The following is a 20,379-nucleotide window of genomic DNA, read 5'->3' as shown; positions in this document are numbered from 1 at the left end:
TCCTATGGTTAATAATGATAATGATAATAACTAGCATTTACATAGGTTTACATAGTACTTTGTGTATGTTAACTCAACTTCACACTTTGGAGGCTATGATTATCTTGCTATATTGTATTTCAGTAATGGAATGATTATTGAAGAAAATTTAAAACTGCTTTCCCTCATTATGAGAATAGTTCCAATTTATAAAGTACATTACAGTTTTCTAAGTACTTTACTCAAAAATTTAAAGTGAACATAAGATCTGTGCAGAAGCCAACAACCAGGAGTTCTCAAACTTATTTGGCCTACTGCCCCCTTTTCAAAAAAAATTACTCAGGACCCCCATGAAAATCTACTTTCTTTAATCCTTTAGTATTTTTTTTTAAAAAAATTGTATCATTTCAAATTACTACCATCCTCCTGGATCATTCCAGTGCCCACTTTGGGAACAACAGTGAAAAGGCTTAAGGAAGAAAAAAAAAGAAAAAGAAACTTGATATTTTCCCTAAGAATCACAGGTTAGGACAAGTAGTCCATTTCCTTATTCACACAACTCCTTTCACTGAGGAGCTTAAAATAGACAAGTTTAATCATTTCTCTTGTGTTTTTTTCTTAAACCTATATTGTTTTTTCTTTGCTCATCTAGGTACGGCTGGAAGTTGTCTACGCAAATTCAGTACCATGCCATTCCTTTTCTGCAATATTAACAATGTTTGCAACTTTGCATCAAGAAATGACTACTCCTATTGGTTGTCTACTCCTGAGCCCATGCCAATGTCTATGGCACCCATTTCTGGTGAAAATATTAGGCCATTTATTAGTAGGTGGGTAGAGCATTTGATGATTCAGTGTGAAAAAAATGAAATTGCAGATTTTTCTCTGGCTTGGGGCAAGAGGGAACTATCTGTTTGGTAAAGGGCTTAATTCTTTGCTAGATCGTTTGCTGGATATGTCAGGACTGAGTGTTGGATTTTTGGTTATGAAAATTTCATTATATGGATGTTCACTCGAATCATTTTGTCCACAAGCCTCTTTATTTCTCTCTTTATTTAATTTTCAATAAATAAGATACAGAACAGAGGCAGCAGTAGCATACTGGATGGAGTGTTAGAGACAGAAGCCTTTGACACATACTAGCTGTGTGACCTTGGCTAAATCACTTAACCTCTCAGAGCTTTATGCAACCCTTTAAGACTTTGGGTTAGTTTTGGAGAAGATACCCTCCTTGCTTGATAAGAAGGAATTTCCTCACCTGGGAGTTCTGCTATCCCTACCCCTATGTTCAGCATAAGTAAAATTCTGAAGACAAATTAGAGACAAAGTTCTGGACTGGAACTCTTATTCTAGAACTTTCTTTCAATTCCTCTAGTAAAGTAGTAGTAAAAAGGCTCTAGTAAAGTAGTAAAAAGTAAAGTAGTAGTAAAAAGGCTCTAGTAAAAAGGTATTGCCTGAATACTGCCTACTTCAGCCTGATTGATCATATTCTCATAATTGAAACATCTCCAAAAAATCTCCACAAAGATAATCCTATTCTGGTTCTACATTTAATGATTGCACAGTAAAGTTTTTTGACAATATGCCTCAAAATCTGCAATCATTTCCCAGGTTTGAAATTCTGCATAAAAAGGATCTGGGTCAGAGTCCTTCTATCTTATTTTCTTCCTTTCCTTCAAATTAAATGTTGACTCCTCAGCACTAGTAAGAGTTCACAGAAAACCTGTAAACCAATTTGGCCAAGCAACAAATGAATAAATTGCATTTTTTTCATATTGAGGAAATAATGGTAAAAGTCAGTAAGAGGGTATTGAAAGAGGAAAAATGGCCAACCTTTTGTTTTTTTAAGTTTCTAAGTGATAATTAGCTCCTTGAGGTAAATTATAGGGTAGTATCAGAGGTTCATTTAAAGCTGTCTACTCAGAGTGAGTGAAAAGAAGCAGCTTGGGGTCACCATCAAATAGCATTTCTAGTTGACATAGGAGCACCACTGATTAGCACCTTTTAGAATGTGGTCAATTTATGGTGTCAGTGGATTGATTGTTCTTGGAGACAAGTCAGACGCAGATCACATTTCAAGAAAAAAAGCTATAGTCATGCTGTATTGTGGGAAGGAAAGAAAAAGGGAAACATTTTCCAATAAATCATGAAACACATAATAGCTAGTAAGCTTTTTTTTTCTACCAGGTGATAGGTATGAATGTATTATATAACGGAATATTTCTTAGTTCTTTATCCAGCTACATTTCTCATTTTTTCTTATACTTTGAATGAATCAGTTTTCTCAGTCTTAGAACATAGAAAAAGAATGAGGTATATGACACTCAAAATATGAAAGAAGCAACCTTCATGGTCTCTGTTTCATTTCTCTAATACTGTACGTTTTAGGTCAGTTAGTATCTATTTACTACCCTAGTTCTAGAGCAGGTTCTCCACCCCTGTTCTAAAAGCTCCCCATACTCAGAAACATCCCTGTTTCACTAGACACAAACCTAAAACTAATTTAAATGTTGTTTTTCTTCAATAGTAATGTTTAAAAAAAACCCTGTTATCATTATGCAAATATGTGGTCTCTTACTTCATCAGCTTGGGGTACTCCTGGCATAGTAACACCCTTCACCACTGTGAATACTGCCTTAACAACTATCAATGGCTTAGTAGATAATTATTTATAGAGATGTGTTGGAGGCACATTAGAAATTAAGTGACTTCTTCAAGGTCATATAGCTATGAAGTATCAGAGGTTGAATTTGAACCCCATTTCAACTCCAGAACTCTATTATGTCAATCTTCTTTATAGCAATACCTATTTAATAAGGGCCCCAGTGAATTCATAGTTTTGATAGGTGAACCCCAGCCATGAGAATTTTATGAGGTAAAGCCCCTCCCTTCAAAGAAGATGAAATTCTTAAATGCCTCATTTTCTATGGGTTTCTCAAACAACAGTATGTTGTTAATTCAACAACACCCATTTAAAAAAATAATGTATGAAACACCCTCTCTGAGTGGTGAACTGTGGTAGGTCCTGGGGAGAGATACAGAGATAAGAAGGATATAGTCCCTATCCTAAAAATATCTTTTGTTTATTTTCAGTGATTCTCACATCATTTGTGAATTATCCATCCATCCATTCATCAATTTGTCCATCCATCCATCTATCTTTACATATAGATATATGTATATATGTATACATATGTTTATATACTATATAATAAACATCTTAGATATTATTTAAATGTGCTAAGACCTCATGGCTCCTGTGATATTTTCTTTTAGAGTGTTCTGATTGCCTAGTTCTATGAGTCAGTCTAAAGGTTGACAGTTTATAGACACAGCAGGTGACCAGAATTCCTAATTCAAACAAATGCATTGTTTTTCCATGTAGTAAGCATAGCTGTTAGTTTCTACTTACCTCTTACTCACTATAGTTTTCACATTTTTATCTAACAATGTTTTAGGATTAATATCAATTACGCCATTTAGCAAGCATTTCTTAAGCTCATACTCTGTGCTAATAGAGGCAGTTACATGGTTCAGTGGATAGAATGCTAGGTATGGAGTCAGGAAGACCTGAGTTCAAATCCAGTCACAGATACTTAATAGCTGTGTGACCTTGGGCAAGTGACTTAACCTCTCTTTCCTTAATCCACTGGAGAAGGAAATGGCAAGCCACTCTAGTATCCTTGCCGAGAAAATCCCATATGGAGGAGTCAACAACAACAACAGCATGTGCTAATACAGAGACAAAGATGAAACAGTCCTTGCCTTCATGAAGTTTCCATTCTAAAAAGATCACCCAGGGCTTTTCCATTCTCACAAGATTACGTTGTGAGTCCAAATGCCCAATGGGAGAATTACCTTTATATAAAATCCAGAGTTCTATACACACAAACAAAGAAAATGTAATCTTAAGTTTGTTTTTGGTTTTGCTTGTTTTTTGCTTGGAGTTGATGAAGTCAGATCCTATCCTTTGGAGTAATACTTCGTTGAAAATCTTCAGAAAATTAGTGACTATGTAATGGTGCTAAGTGGAAAGAGTACTGAACTAGGAATCAAGGAAAAATTGGTCTAGTTGTAGTTCTACCCTGTATAAATTAAAATAATCTTTATGGGTCTTGGTTTCCTTATGTATAAAAGGAAGTGGTTGGATTAAATCAGTCACACTCAAATGGAAATGAGAGTCACTTAACCTTACATAAGGATTTCTGCAGGCTTCTTATTGACTTAGAAAACCACGTATTAATATTATTTTTATTCTCTTGTATTTTATTTATTTTGTTAAAGATTTCCCAATTACAATTTTAAACAATTGTAAATTACAACTTATAATTTAAACATGAGGTAATGTTATGGGGCCATATCAGTAAGGTCCCTTCCAAGAGGCAGCATGGTATAATGACTAGAAAGAGGCCTAGCCTCAGAATCAAGAAAACCTAGGTTCTAATCCTGTCTCTGATACACATTACCTTATGACCATTGGGAAGCCACTTAACATTTCAGTACTCCCAAGCAGCACTCTAACACTATAACTTATAGATGAGTTGGCAGCATGGGTGGCATTGCCTGTGCAGGTCCCATATTAAATCACAGCCTCTTCTAGTTCTAAAATTCTATGGTTTCATCATCTCTTCCAAGCTATCCAACTTGTTTACTAAAACTGCTCCCCAGACAACTTCTTTATTACTGAGGGAAACACATTATATAGGCACCATCCCTCTCCTGCAGTTTTCTTGTTTTCTGTTTGGCAAGCAGATGGCAGCAGCTGTATGAGGCCAATTTCAATGAAACCTTTTAATTCATCTGCATTTGTGTGAATAAAATAGAAAATGGCACACACACAGACACAAAAGTCCACTGAAAATCAAATGACTAATTTAAGTTCTCCACCTACTCTTCATGCATTTTCATGCAAATGTTCTAGCACAACTAGGTATAATTATTAACAGCATTTATATTCATTTATCGGCTTTGTTAACATCTTGTTCAATTTGTGACTTGAATGCAATTACTTCACTGTCACTATTTAATTTTTTTCAAAAACAAAATTTTTTTAAACCAACCTTTACAAATATACTTCCCCAAATGAGAATATTTTAGTATAAATACAATATTTTAGATTTGAGCAAACCTAAGGACCACATATGCTTTTTATTTATTCCTGTGTGTATTTCAAGAGTTTGAACTTGAGAAATTTTTAAGTCCCTCAGTGGTTTGAGAGGCTTGTCTGTACTCCCCTCCCACCACTCCCCCTTTTGGCCGTGTCTTTATAACTTTAATTCAGTTACAATACTCTTCCTGAGTCCTGGTGTCAAGGTGTTTTTTTCTTATTATAGGAGGCTGCTCAGGTTTAAAATATTCTTCCCTTGCTATCTTGAAGAAAGATTGTACAAACCAAATTCATATTTATAATAAGTTGCCTGAAGGCAGTTGGTTTCATTTTTGAAAGATAAGTGGCATGCATTTGTAAAAGTAGTCATGGCATGCTCAGTGATGGATATAACATGATTCAATAAGCTGTAAGTAAAGACTTTCAGTAATAGGATAAAGTGAAATCTCCATCCTTGGAGGTTTACAAATGGCCTCTAGGGAGTATAGCTCAGTCCCAATTAGTACGAATAACAAATTCCCCTGAAACAGTTGTATTATTGAAATTCACACTGCTTACTTCCAGTGAGTTGGAACCAGTTACCATGTATTATATAAGTAAAGCTTTGAATAGTGTGAATTTGAAAAATGCAGCCATTTCTTGCATTGTAGACATCGTTCAGGTTTTGGGTAGGGGTTGGGCTTGATGGTCTGTGAAATTCCATTCAGTTCTAAAATAAATGAGAAATTCTACAGGCAGGAGCTCTTTGTATCAACTGTATTGATGTTTTTTGCCCCTCATTTTCACAGGTGTGCTGTATGTGAGGCTCCTGCCATGGTGATGGCAGTCCACAGCCAAACAATCCAGATACCGCAGTGCCCTAATGGATGGTCATCCCTGTGGATTGGCTATTCTTTTGTTATGGTAAGTGGCGTAGAGGACTGTATCTTTCCTGCTACGTTGCTACATTGACCCACTATCCATCTGTAAGTAGCAACATTTTTGTTTTCATTGTTGTAAGATTTTGGTCACTGAGGGCTCCAGATATGAAAACAAATGAATCACTCCTCATTTCCCTTATTGTTAGTTCTATTTCTCAAGGCACTGCAGGCTTTTACCTACTCTGCATTTGGGCACCCGTTGTTTGTTTGCTCAAGACATAAGCCTCTGAGCCTGAGACATTCCTTTTACCTTTAGAGGTTCAGGACTGGAGTAGACAGCTCTAATATCTTTCTGGAAAATGGAAGAAACATTTACACACTTTCCAATTGCAGCCCTCAGCTGTTCAGTTGAATTGTTTCCAGCATAAGCAACATGATAAGCTTTCCGAAGGAGCTAAAAACCTGTTTGTGTTGTTTTTTTTTTTCCCCCCAGAGGAAAAGAGGATAATGGAATATGTGGAGATATGTAAGTTTTAATATGACACACAGCTGCTTACTAGTAAAAAATCTGAATGAGTTGGGGAAAACACCTAAAATACACTGCTAGATAATTTTAGCACATCTAGTTGTGTAGAGGGTCTTTCAGTGATGTTTATTTTGGGTCCAATTTCTCCTTGATTGTCATTCAATAGCTGGGTTTTATACCTCCTAGGAATGACTCACTGGCTTTTTTCCTTAATTATTTATGATATCAAAACCACTAGAGTAATTCAATAAACCTTTACTAATTGCCTACTATGTGCCAGGCATCACGCGAAGTACCAGTGGAACAAAGACAAGAACGGAACCATCTTTTCCCCAAGAAGTTCTGCCTGCTTTGGGAATACTCTTAAGAATCAACTGAGTTTTGTTTGACTTGTTTTTTTTTTTTTTTGGCTTTTGCTTTTAAAAAAAAAACACCACTAAATGGAGAATATTTTTTATTGTGGCCCCACTTACTTTGTTGTTCCTATTTTCAGTCTCTTTTAGTCTCAATCCAGAACACATTTACCTCAATCCATAAAATCCTTGAATTCCTCAGGCCAACTTTTCTTTGGTATTTGCTGACCTTCCCTCTGAAAGGTTGGGATGAACAATTTTCTTTCTACACAAATGCCTTTCCTGCTGGGGGTCCTTTGCAATCATTTCTTCCTGCCCTATCTGTGGTGACATTTTACAGGTTGTGGAATTATATTGTCCCAATGAGCCCAGCCCTTTTATCAGGTGGTTGTTAGACTGAAAGAAGAAGTGACCCTATAGTAATTATTTTTTCTCGTCAGTGTTTTTAGAAGTTGTCCAAGTAATTAAATATTAAAGTTCTCTTTGCATTTTGACCAGATTGAACACAGTAGAATTCACTGAATTGACTATAATAAAATAAGAATTTTTTTACAGGATAAAATTGCATGGATTTTAATGGTTAATATACCCTTGCCAAAAATGTAGTATATATTTCTCTATTTGGAATGTTAATGCTTAACTTAGGCAAGAAGAAAAACTAAAGGTTCCAAAAGAGACTGTGGAGGAATTCTGATGCTAAAAAAAAAAATAAAAGTATAATTTTCATTTGAATGAAATATTGGAATTTTCACTTTGTTATCACAATAAAGACTAAATGGAATATATGTCAATGTAAAAAAAATTAAGCTCAGTGAGTAGAGACAAGATGCAAAGAGATGCAGGAAAGGATTTTTTTTTTAGTCTCCTCTATCCTTTTGTCATTTACACAAAGGCCTCGAACATGATTGCCAAAATCAAAAGCATATAGAGATAATGATGTTCGGGAGATCAGAATAAGCCTACATATCTGTCAGCAGCTTACCTTATTACAGACTTAGCCACAGTTTCAAGACCAGCAGTAGCCATTTCTACAAAGTATGCCAGCCTGCAGTTTGTTTTAGGTGGCACAATAGTGTCTTCCTGTGGTGTGGTCTTCAAAGGAGAAAGGGCAGAGCATTAGTTATTTCTTTTTCAATGTATGGAATGTAAAGTTGGTTTAAAAAGTGAAATAACTTCATCCCATCACAATTAGAAGCTGGATGAGGAGTTTGTAAAGAATATTCACACAGCTCAAATACAAGAATGGTCTTCCATTGACAGGATGCCCAAAGGACTCAAAGCAAGGTCAGATCACTTTTTCAATGAGAACTAGGATTCTTTCTTTCAGCTCCACCACCAAGTAGGGCATTTCAAAGAGGAATATAACCAATTGCAATTGATGAAATTGAAACACAATTTTTCTGAATAAAAAAGGAAATGAATTCTGAAGCTCCCCAGGCCTTATGTAGGCTTCTAACATTACCTCAGATTTCTGGGCAACTGCAATTTCACCTGGTTATTCTCTGCGGTCATCTAATCTGGTGTAGAAAAGTTAATAATATGGCTCCTTCTCCACCGTGTGATCAGGAGGAAGCCCTAAAGTGACTAACCTGGGAAATGGCTTAGTTCAAGAAGCATGTTTTACCCTAAGGGCATTCAGATGGTGCAGTGGATACAGTTCTGGGCTGGAATCACATAGATTCAAGTTCAAGTTCAGCCTTAGATAATCACCAGCTATATGACCATGAGGAAATCATTTAACCTCTGTTTGCCTCAGTTTACTCAACTGTTTAATGAGGATAATAATAACACTTATCTCACAGGGTTGTTCTGAGGATCAATTGAGTTAAATATATTAAGTGCTTACTACAGTACATGGCACATGTTGTTAAATTGTTTTTCAATTTCATCCAACTCTTTGTGACCCCGTTTGGGGTTTTCTTGGTGAGGATACTGGAATGGTTTGCCATTTCCTTCTCTAGCTCATTTTACAGATGAGAAAACTGAGGCAAACAGGGTTAAGTGACTTGCCCAGGGTAACACAATTTTGAACTCAGGAGGATGAATCTTCCTAACTCCAGGCCCAATACTCTCTCTACTATACCTCCTAGCTTCCCTTTGGCACACAGTAAATATTATATAAATGTTGGATATTATTATCATTATTATTATTGTTCCCATGATTGTCATGATCCGCATCATGTAAATGAAAAACCATGTTATACTTTTCATATTCAACCTGACCCTGACTATTTGCTTCTGGTAAATTGGTTTTGTCCTGGTGGGGAGAAAATGAATTTGAAAACTAGTTAACTGAATGGATATCTGTTCTGATATATTGAGAAAATTTAAAAAGCCATGTTGGGCCAGACCCATGATCCATCCAATCCAACATTCTGTCTCTGACAGCGCATGGCACTGAGGTACATTTTGTAGGCATGCATCATACTCTTCTAGTTCTCTTGATGTGAAAACTATCGAGGGTGTTTCATTTTCAACTGTGACTTGGCAATTAAACTACTTCCATAAGCCCCACCTCTTGGACTTCATTTGACATGCAGATCTTAAGCAGGAGTGTGCTAGTAAATGTTTAACAAGCAGCTCTTCAAGAATGCATGACATACTTTTAAGTTTAATTTGCATTATTAACATTTTCTCCATCACTTTCTTGGGCCTAGACAAGCAACCAAATAATAAAACAAGTGCTGATTTGTAACATTGCTGATTTCTGAGGTGTAAATGGTTACACTGAAAATTTAACAATTGGTTTTCTTGAGCCATAGAAACTATCTCTGGCACAACCTCAATAAGCCACAAATCATTTGGAGAAGAGATAAACTCCTTGTGAGATCACTCCATATGACAAGCAATTACTGCTGAGTCTGACAGCATTAGCCTCTTGCCTTGTGCTAAGTCATTCCAAAATGGTGTGGGCTGACTAGTCTTTGTTTCACAGTACACAAGTCTAAGTCTGCCTAGGGAATCAAATTACCCTTCTGAGCTAACCATTTCACAATATTAGTCCATAAAACCCTACGTGATTTATAATGGCAGTGTCATCTTCACCCATTCTCTAGTAAAATGCCATTTCAGAGAGATGACTTAGTCCACAAGGGGCAGTTACAATGCTGTGAGGAAGGGTATTATGCCCCTCAGATGCCAGGTTTCTATGGCTGTTAATCTTACATTGCTTCAGACCTAAGAAAACTAAATTGATAGCATACCATACTTAGCCAGGAATCTGGTCTTAAGAACTTGGAAGCTTGGAGTTAGTAGGTATTTTTGACATGAATTACCCAATTCTTCTTTGTTTGTGTACCTTACCTGTGCAGTGAAATGTAATGGAAATAGAATTATAGAATTAAGCTGGAAGTCAAGCAACCTCAACTCAAGTCCAAACCCATTTAATGGCTCTGGGACTTGATTTCATCACCTGTAAGATGAGTGGGTTATTGTAGATGCTCTCTGGGTTCCCTTCTGGCTCTAAAATTCTATGATTGTGTGTTACTCCTATTTGCTTTAAAAACCAATGGAAGAAATGAGGGGGAGAAAAAGTTTGGGGTAGAATAAGGAACAGAGAACATTGTCTTAAATAAAATAAATGTGCTCCTATCTTTTAGTACTTTGCTTTCTTAACCAAATAGATAAAAATCCAAACTTAATAAATGGATAACTTTAGGGGAAAATTATTCTTTATTCTAGAGAAGTAATTATTATGGATTTTTTAATTGAAAAGGTGATTCTATTTATAGAAATCTGATTCATATAAATTTTTAGGAATGCATTTATTATGCAAAGAGAGGCACACCCAGATTCCTTCCATACTGAACTTTTAGCTTTGTGGCCAGGAAAGGAGAGAATGAGTCCAAGATAGCAGCCTGTGAAGTCTTTGTTGTGGTGTTCATGTTTAGCATGTGTTCAGTAGTCACCACATGAGACAAGGAGAGGCACCAGTTTCCTAATGTAACTGTCCTGTCCCCTCCCTAAGTTATGACAAATCTCATATTCATTTGAGAGGCAACTCTCTGACAAATTCTAATTTGTTTTCCAGCACACCAGCGCTGGTGCCGAAGGTTCTGGCCAGGCTCTAGCATCCCCTGGTTCCTGTCTGGAAGAATTTAGAAGTGCACCCTTCATTGAATGCCATGGCCGTGGGACTTGTAATTATTATGCAAATGCTTATAGCTTCTGGCTTGCTACTATAGAAAGAAATGAAATGTTCAAGTAAGTAGGAATTAACTTTTCTTGATTCTGGACCTTCTCTTTTATTTCTTTCACTATTAATCATCAGGGACCTATTGACACATACCAAAGTAATAATCCAGTTAGTTGTAAAATAGTGAAGACGGCTGCTTTTCCCTTTTGTCATGTGGGATATTATTGCTTCAGGCGGATCACAGAAATACATCCTGGGCCTAGTAGGCTTACTTCATCAATGTTGAGATATTAAAACTAGAAGTAGATCATCTCTCTTACCTAGATGAATCCGTCAGAAATTGATCTAGAACAATTGAACATATTCTAATATTGCAGATTTTTTTTTTTTGCCAGGCAATTGGGGTTAAGTGACTTGCCCAGAGTCACATAGCTAGTAAGTGTTATGTGCCTGAGGTCAGATTTGAACTCAAATCCTCCTGACTGCAGGGCTGGTGCTCTATCTACTGCACTACCTAGCTGCCCCTAAATATCGCAGATTTTAAAATGAAGTCAAAAGCTAACACACATCTTGAAAAAATTTTTGATGATGATTTTCATTACCTGGGTAACTTAGGTTGGTTTTTGTTTTATGTCCTCTGAGTGACTTGGCAAGAGATATTTGTAAATCATGACCATAAAAAATAATTTCTGGGCAAATATACCACATTTTGGCCAAAGAGAAAAGAACTTTTATTTTCAGGACCAAAAATTTTTACCTCTACACCAGCTCTCCCTGGTGACTGATAACCTCATTGAAATTAATTTGGAGCTCAGCCCAGTCACTAATGGACAGTAGCATATAATGAACCCTCTATCCTTAATTTAGCACCAGCTGCAGTCTGTGCTGAAACAGAGCAGAAGGCTGAGGGAGATTGAACAATTACTTACTGTTCATTCCTGAAATAAATACTTCTTGCCCCTGGAGACACATCTTTCTGCCTTTACCAAAAGTAATGCTTTTGGGAGAAAGGTCTGTAGAGACCTTTTTACCAAAAGTAATGCTTTTGGGAGAAAGGTCTGTAGAGACCTGCTAGGCTTCTGTCTGCTTCCATTTTAAAGCAGAGAGAATTTACATGAAGGTAAAGTGTACTCTGCTGATTATCCTTTAGCAAACAAGACACTGCTACCCAGGCCTAATTTATAGTCTTTGCAGGCATTTTTTTTGGACCATCAAAACAAGGCACAAGTTAATATGAGATGGAAATTTACTAGAATCCCATGAAAGCAATAAACATGTTGATGGGTCCCAATGCTAGGATTTCATATGATAATGTTAGTAGGCATTGTTTTTGTGGCCCAGAAAATATGAACTTTTTGGTTAAGAATAACTGATTTTGAAAGTTGTCATGACTAAAAAAAATTCAAGTAGACTGATCCTTCAACAGCAAACATTTATTTCACCACCAGGCCTGTACTCAAAGCTTCTCCATCTTGTCAGGACCCGCCAAAACTCGCGCAATACGTGGAGTAAACTTAGAGGGTCACTTCCATGCTGTAATGAAGCATTGGTAGGATAAGATTTTAGTAGAGAGTCACTTCCATATCAAGGTCACTTCTATTCTATGATAAGGTGTTGGAGTGTGATTTTAGTAGAGGAGTTTTGCTTTATGTCCAGAAAGGGAATACCTCCAATTGCAAAATACCAAGTCCTTGGAGTACTTCAATCTTGAAGCAATAACTCAATTGTAAACCTTTCTTGGAAGAAGAAGGAAGCTCCAAAGGACTGGTTAGATTCTTTTGATGCAGGCCATAATGTGTCCATCTCAACAATTGCTCAAATCAAGGTGGCCAAGCTTCTAGGACTCCACACTTTGCTTATATAAAGGTTTTTGTTTGGATGAAATTTGACCCATTTCCAAGCTTCCAGCATGAAATAATTTCAGCTGTGAAAATAAGTTGGAAATTTCAGGAATGATGCACGTGCCACTAGCCGTGTAAACTTTGAACAGTCTAAAAATGATTTGGCAAAACCATCTTCAGAGTTCCTGTTTTTTACTTCATTCAGACGTTTACTGATTACTTGCTAAGTGCATAGAGCCATGACTGTTACTGTGGAATTGTACAAGATTGATCCCTTTCCTAAAGAAGCTTACCTTGCAGTCTAGTTGGGGAGACAAGTCATATACCTAAGAAAAGTTAAATGATGCCAAGTAGTTTATAATCAGATTCTTCATGAATGACAGAGATAAGTGCTTGAGGTATTGCAGAACCAAGAGAGTTTGCTGTGTTTGTTCAGGGAAGTTATCATGGAGATGATTGAGGTGGTTTTGAAGGATCTTTTGGATGGGTGGAGAGGAAAGTAGGGAGTATTCCAGCAATGCATGGACAAAAAGCAGAGGTGACATTGGGGAAGAAATGGGACTATAAAGAGAGCAGCAAGAACAGAAGATTAACTTTGGTGAATGGTGGGAGGTAAGGTTGGAAAGGCAAGTTTGGGTCAGATTATGTATATGCCAGACTAAAAGGGGTGGGTGTTAAACTGGAGAAGGAAATCACAAACCACTCCAGTACCTTTGCCAAGAAAACCACTGAACCGCTGAATAACAACAACAAAATTGTAAACCCAATCCTGGCCCAATGAGAGTGATTATTTCTATGCAAAGCTGCAAAGGAACTTAGAGCCCATCGAATTTAATCTTCCTCAGCTTACAGATGAGGAGAGACAGGTCTCTAGAGGTTAATTGACTAGCCTAGGGTCATATAGGTAGTAAGACTTTGCGGTGGATTTTGAACCCAGCTGACTCCACATTCAATACCACAATCCACTTTGTATTCCTTGTTGTTTTGTTGTTGCTTAGTTGTTTCAGGCATTTCTGACTCTTTGTGACCCCATTTGTTTTTCTTGTTTTTTTTGCAAAGTAACTGGAGTGGTTTGCCATTTCCTTCTCCAGATGAGGAAACTGAGGCAAACAGGGTTAAGTGACCTGCCCAGGGTCGCACAGCTAGGAAGTGTCTGAAGCCAGAGATGAACTCAGGAAAATGAGTCTTTCTTACTCAAGGCCCAGCTTTTTATCCACCAGGCCACCTAGCATCTAATTCCTTGTTGTTTTAAAGAAACTTAAATTCTCACCAATGTTTGAAATCCCTGATAGCTAAGTGATTCCTGAGAGCTATTTGTTTTCTTGATTACAGGAAGCCTACTCCATCGACTTTGAAAGCAGGAGAACTGCGCACACACGTTAGCCGCTGCCAAGTCTGTATGAGAAGAACATAATGACTCCCAGTCTCAGCTAACGTCACAATATGGTGCTATTCATTTTTTAACAGCAATGAACCCTAGAAATATATCCCGTGTACCTCACTGTTGTCGAATAAGAAAACAGTAAAGTGCCTTATAGGAATTTGCATAACTAACACGCCTTGCTTTATTGGTCCTCTACTTGCTTGAAGAAGAAAAAAGAGACAACAATAAGCTTCAAATATCAACATACCAAATGGCACTTTTTATTTAAGAAAAAAAAAAGAAAGAAAAAGTCTATGTGCTATAATGTACTGAGTGTAAAGCCAGAGCTCAGTCAGAAAAATCAAGAGGTGCTAGGAGGTATGCAGTGACTTACATACTGTTTGACTCCCCCTTGACATTTTTTATTATATTTAGATTCATTTTTGACCCCCTCCCAGATATAAATGTTGTTTATACCACTGTCTAGCTTTTTCCAAAATGGTAGGTCCTTTGATATGTACTTATTGTTCCTGTACAAATAATAGTAATGTAAAAAAAAAGTTATGGGATTACCAAATATGATTAAGGAGTAAATAGCCATATCTTCCAAACCAAATGCGTAAATTTATATTTCTCTGCTCTGTGTGGTACTATGCACCTGCTTTTGCAGAAAAAACACAACTTTCCTGTGGAATAAAGATGGTCCAAATGTGGTCAGAAATAGATAGATAGATATATATATATTTAGTAATTTATATAGATGTCAGCAATTAGGCAAATCAGGTTTTGGGTTCTAGTTCCACTATTAAAATGAAGCTTATATAAGTTTTCTTCTTTCCAGATTTGTTGTCCTTTAAGTGAGCTATGAAAGAATAGAATATTTAATGTGAAACATCAGTTTTATTTCATCATTCACTTAAATACCAAAATTGTATGGTGCCAAAGACAAATCCAGGTTCATGGCTATTGTGTTTAATATAGTAAAACATGTACTTTGAGCTTGCTGTTTTTATTCTGTATTTAATATTTTCAGGGTTTTAAACACTAATCACACACTGAATGACTTGATTTAAAAAACTTAAAAAGGCCTTATTCTTATGAGTATTTTTCATTCTCTAGACTGGTATAGAAAACAGCACCATCAAATCCCTATGGCTGCATTTTTACATTTAGGCCATATTCTGCTTTGTTATTCACGAACTATTGTGAAAGTGGTTCTCACTGACCAAAAGAGAACCTGTGTATGTATTTACAAGAAGGCAGAATGGACCTTTGTGTCTAAAACAATATTTCTCTAGGAGATTCCAAAGATTTTTTTAAAAAAAAATACTAAGGCCATTTCTTAAAAATGTGTATTTCTTAAGAATTAAAATTTGTAATAAAAAATATTTGTGTAAAAAAAGAGCTTTAATCAATTTGTTGTTAGTGTTGACCCAGCGCTTTTAACTAGAAGTTACTGCATAAGTCATTAATAAATTTGCAAGCCTTCCACAATTTAAATTATTTTTATTCTGCATGTCTTCCAAACACATATCTTTGGGGAAATTGTTTTATGAATTGCTACCTTCACATCCTCTAGAGAATATGTATTAGGAAAACTTGTTACTGCTCAGGTATCAATATGTATAAATGGAGCATATCCAAATGATGGGCTATATATGGAGGTGTGGATTCCAAATCTTATTTGAAGTAAACAAGTAGGAAAATGTAGGGGGAGAGCACAAATTTTTATCATTGAATTGTTAAGCTCAAGTTTATATTTGGTTAGAATTACATAATTACATATGACAGAAAGTAGTACCTATAGATACATGAAGCATCTTAGAAATCTTATCATTTCACGATGTGTCCCTCTTCATTTTGGGACATTAGTGTTTTTGATCGTGTCTTTTATTCTACTTTTCATGCATAAGTTATTGGTAACACATTGCAGCTTGAGTACCTGTGTGCCCAATATTCATCTTTCCATCACTTTTGGAGTTACCTGTAATTTTAATTCGTTCAAGATCGAAGTGTTCCATAATTCAATTAATTGATTAATCAATAAACATTTATTAAGTGCTTACTATGTTCTAGGCACTGTGATAAATGCTGGTGATACAAAAAGAGGCCAAAAAAAAAAAGAATAACCCAGCCCCTGTTCTCATGGAGCTTACACTATGCAAACAAATATATACAATGCAAACTATATACAGGGTAAATAGGAAGTAATTAACTGAGGGAAGGTGCTAGAATTAAAAAGGGTTGAGGAAGGCTTCCAGTCAAAGAAGACATTTTAGTTGGGACTGAAGGGAAACTAAGGAGATATATAGATAGTACAGAAGAGCTATAGCTTCTAGACATTGAGGGCAACCAGAGGAAAGAGCCAAGAGATAAGAGTCTTGCTTATGGAATGGCCAGGAGGCCACTGTCACTGGCTTGAATATGTGTTGGGGAGTAAAGTGGAAGAAGACTAGAAAGGTAGGAGGGGGAAAAATGATGAAGGGCTCTGAAGGCCAAACAGTGCATTATGTATTTGATTCTGGAAGTATAGTGGGAACTACTAACGTTTATTGAGTAGTAGGTGACGTGGTCAGTCACATGCCATCCCTGAAACAACATTAGTATTCCAATGGGCTTTGGAGGTAGCAAGCACAAAAACACTACTCAGTTTCCCAAATGTCATCCTAATCTCCTCAATTCTGGTCCCAGGTCATTGACCATCTCTATTGTCTTTACAATATAAACAAGCACACACAAATGCACAGTTGGACTAACATAGTGGACTGCCTATCTACCTACATATCATGTGGTCCAGATAATTTCCACAATTCATCCACTTTGTTTTTTTAGTGTGAATGATTAGACCAATCTTTTTTTTATATTGCTGTAGATTTCATTGGGGAGATTTTGGAGTGTTCTGCGAATAGATGCAAGTAAACAATAACATTTGTGAATGGGAACATTTGGAGAACATGTCTATGAATGGTGATTCCTTTTATTTGTGCTCTGCATAGAACATTTTTTTGTGTGACATGAGTGAACACCTTAAATGAACGTATGTTTCATTATTTTGTATGAAGTTATAGCCATAGTCCTACCTAGTAATAATTTATTATGCACATGTAAGAAATCTCACCTTAAAGAGAGCCTTTACGTTTTCATTATGAAAAATTCAAATCTTTTAAAAAATCAATAAAAACATAGTGGGATCTTATGTTATCTATACCCTAGTCAGTTGTCTGACCGTAAAGATGTGAACTGCTGTGTAGGAAGTCATTTGCAAATAGTTAGATGATTTTTTTTTTTGCTCCAGTGATGACATGAAGAAAATTCAAAAATGTTATAACCCTAGGAATTTTTGAGAGATATGAATTATTAACTATTAGTGGGAGAACCTGTTGTAAGGGATATGCTAGTCTTTTCCTTGGTCTTGTCATGCTTAGAGATAACACGGCATAGTGGCTAGAGTCAACCAGCCAATAAACACTTATTAACTGCCTGCTATGTGACAGGCCCGGTGCTAAATGCAGAAGATACAAAAAAAAAAAAAAAAAAGCAAAAGACAGTCCCTGCCCTTAAGAAGCTCTCACTCTAACCAGGAAGATAATATACAAACAACTCTGTACAAACAAGCTAAATAGAGACAAATAGAAACTATATAAATGCTATTATTGTTATTATAGAATACCAACCAATACCACAAGCATGTTGACAAACCTCTTAATGAAGTCCCTAATATACATGTATGTATATGTATATAGACATATATATAAAATGTGCATACATGTGTACACACATATATGTACTTTATTATATACACATACATGTGCACGTACAAGGAGGTGCTGGAGTCAAACTGGCTTGTCAGAACTAATTTTACTTATCTGTAAAATGAGGATAATACTAATAGCACCTATCTCCCAGGGTTGTTATGATAATAAAAGGAGATAATATCTATAAAGCATTATGTACATCACCCCTAAAATAATAATTATTGTTGTAATAACAACAGCAATTATTATTATTACTATTATTATTATTGTTATTATTATTACCATTATCATTACTATTACCTTGATGTTCTCTGAAGTTTATTATCTGGTACTTATCTTGAATCTACCTTTACTTAAAAGTACTGTGTCTTTCTCCATGAGAGAAGGAGAGGAGATGGAGGACCCCAATGAAATGACTTCATTTAACCTTGAGAAGATATGACTTAACTTCTAACGTGAGGCCTAAATCATCATACTTCAGATTCAATTCTTTATGGTGACATAGTGGATAGAGTATTGGAGTTAGAGTCAGGAGGGGCTAAGTTCAAATCCAACCTTAGACACTGACTAAGGGTGTGACCCTGGGCAAGTGTCTTAGCCGCTGTTTGCCTTAGTTTCCTTATCTGAAAAATGGTGATGATAATAATAGCATTTACCTCTCAGGGTTGTTATGAGAATCAAATGAGAGAATCATAAAATGCTTGGCACAGTGCCTCGTGCCTAGTAAATGCATATAAATGTTAGCAATTTTTCTTATTATCACCTGGGTTCAAATCTGACCTCGGACATTTACTAGCTATGTGATGACCCTAAGCAAGTCACTTAACTTCTATTTGCCTCAGTTTTCTCAACTTTAAAAAAGGAATAATAATAGCACTTATCTCACTGGGTTGTTATGAGGATCAATTAAAAGACATTTTTTTAAGGATTTAGTAAAGTAGTTGGCACATAGTAGGTTCTATATAAATGCTAATTTTCTTTTCTCTTCCCTCTTTATTTCTCCTTGGTGAAAATGAAAAACAGCTGGTCACTCTGGGCCCTAGAGGAAGCATCACTGTAATTAGGTCCTAGCTCAGTCTTCTCCAGGCCAAGCTCTCTTCTAAGTTACCCAGGCATATGTTCCTCTGTTACACCCTGATTATCCCAGGAAAAAAAAATCCCATTCTATAGTCCTCGATGTATTTCTTGAAGAGTGACACTGCTTTCTACTCTCCACCTCCACCCCTCTTCCCTTCCTTCTTGTTCTGTCACAGATGGAGGCAAAATGCACCTGATCTTCAGGACTTTCTCCAGTTCCATTTTCTCATGAAAATAAATAAAGAAATAAACTTTTGCAAAGCTTTCAGCATTCCACCCAGAATAGTCATGTGGTCATGAACAAGTCTTGTTCCATGCCTCAGTTTCCTCTTTTGTAAAATGAGAGCAATGATAGTGCCTACATCATGGAATTGTTGTGAGGATGAAATGAGATAATATACGTGAAAATGCTTTACAGACCTTAGTGCTATATCCATTTCAGCTGTTTGGGGGTGAGGAAGAAGCCTGGGAATATCATTGTAATCTGGGAAATGCCCTTTACCATATTGCAGATGAGGACCTGCTCTGCAATTTATATAATTTTAGAGAGCTGCCTGAGGCCATTGAGATGTTACAACTGCCTCGCTCAAGGTCCCATAGTTAGTATGTGTCAGAGGAAGGACTTGAACCTGGGCCTTTCTAACAATGAGGCAAGCCTTCTATCCACTGTGCCGTTGTCTCTGTATGATCATGATTATGTTTGAAGTTGAAAGTCCTTCATAACCTAGCCCTTCCCCAACATTGAAGTCTTCCTACACCTTACACTCTACTGCCCTCCCTCACCCACAAACTGTATCTGTGATCCAGTGATACTGGCCTCCCTTTTCCTCAAACAAGACACCCCATCTCTCAGCTTTGGGCATTTTCATTAGTTGTCCACCATACCCGGAATGTTCTCCTTCCTCACCTGTGCCCCGTGGTTTCCCTGGCTTCCTTCAAGTCCCTGCTAAAATCTCACGGTCTGTAGGAAGCCTTTCCCAATCCCCTTTAATTCAAGTTTCTTCCCTCTGTGGATTATTTCCAATTTTCCCTGTATATAGCTTGTTTGTACATAGTTGGTGCATGTTCTCTCCCATTAGATTGTGAGCTCCCTGAGGGCAGGGACTGCCTTTTGCCTTTCCTTGTATACCTAGCACTTAGGACAGTGCCTAGCATGGAGTAGATACTTAATAAATGCTTATTGATTGCCTGCTTGCCTGCCTAAAAAAAAAAAAAAGAAAACAAAGAGACATTCAAGCCAGAAATTGGTAAACTGTGAGCATCTCTGTGTAGCTTTGTGGTTTGTATGCCAGGAAGAGGGGAGACCAAAGCTGGGAGCTGGGCCGGTGAGCACAGGAGGCTGGCTGAGTATTGCCAAGGTGCATTCTGACATTGGAATGTATA

General features: G+C 36.7%; 1 protein-coding gene across 1 annotated transcript in view; it reads left to right on the top strand.

The window, feature by feature from the left end:
* The window catches only part of LOC114046113 (collagen alpha-1(IV) chain-like), a 204,058-nt gene extending 188,246 nt beyond the window's left edge, over nucleotides 1-15,812 (top strand). Inside the window, exons 49-52 of the mRNA XM_027866369.1 lie at nucleotides 632-809; nucleotides 5,875-5,989; nucleotides 10,856-11,028; nucleotides 14,134-15,812. Of these exons, the coding sequence (XP_027722170.1) occupies nucleotides 632-809; nucleotides 5,875-5,989; nucleotides 10,856-11,028; nucleotides 14,134-14,215 (548 nt within the window). The 3' untranslated portion in view covers nucleotides 14,216-15,812. The remainder of the gene's footprint in view (nucleotides 1-631; nucleotides 810-5,874; nucleotides 5,990-10,855; nucleotides 11,029-14,133) is intronic.
* Nucleotides 15,813-20,379: the final 4,567 nt, after the last annotated feature.

This window comes from Vombatus ursinus, unplaced genomic scaffold (genome assembly GCF_900497805.2).
Source record: "Vombatus ursinus unplaced genomic scaffold, bare-nosed wombat genome assembly UNPS02014781.1, whole genome shotgun sequence".
NCBI classification, from domain to species: Eukaryota; Metazoa; Chordata; class Mammalia; order Diprotodontia; family Vombatidae; genus Vombatus; species Vombatus ursinus.
Note: the sequence above shows the minus strand (reverse complement) of the source record. Positions and strands in the feature narration are given on the sequence as shown.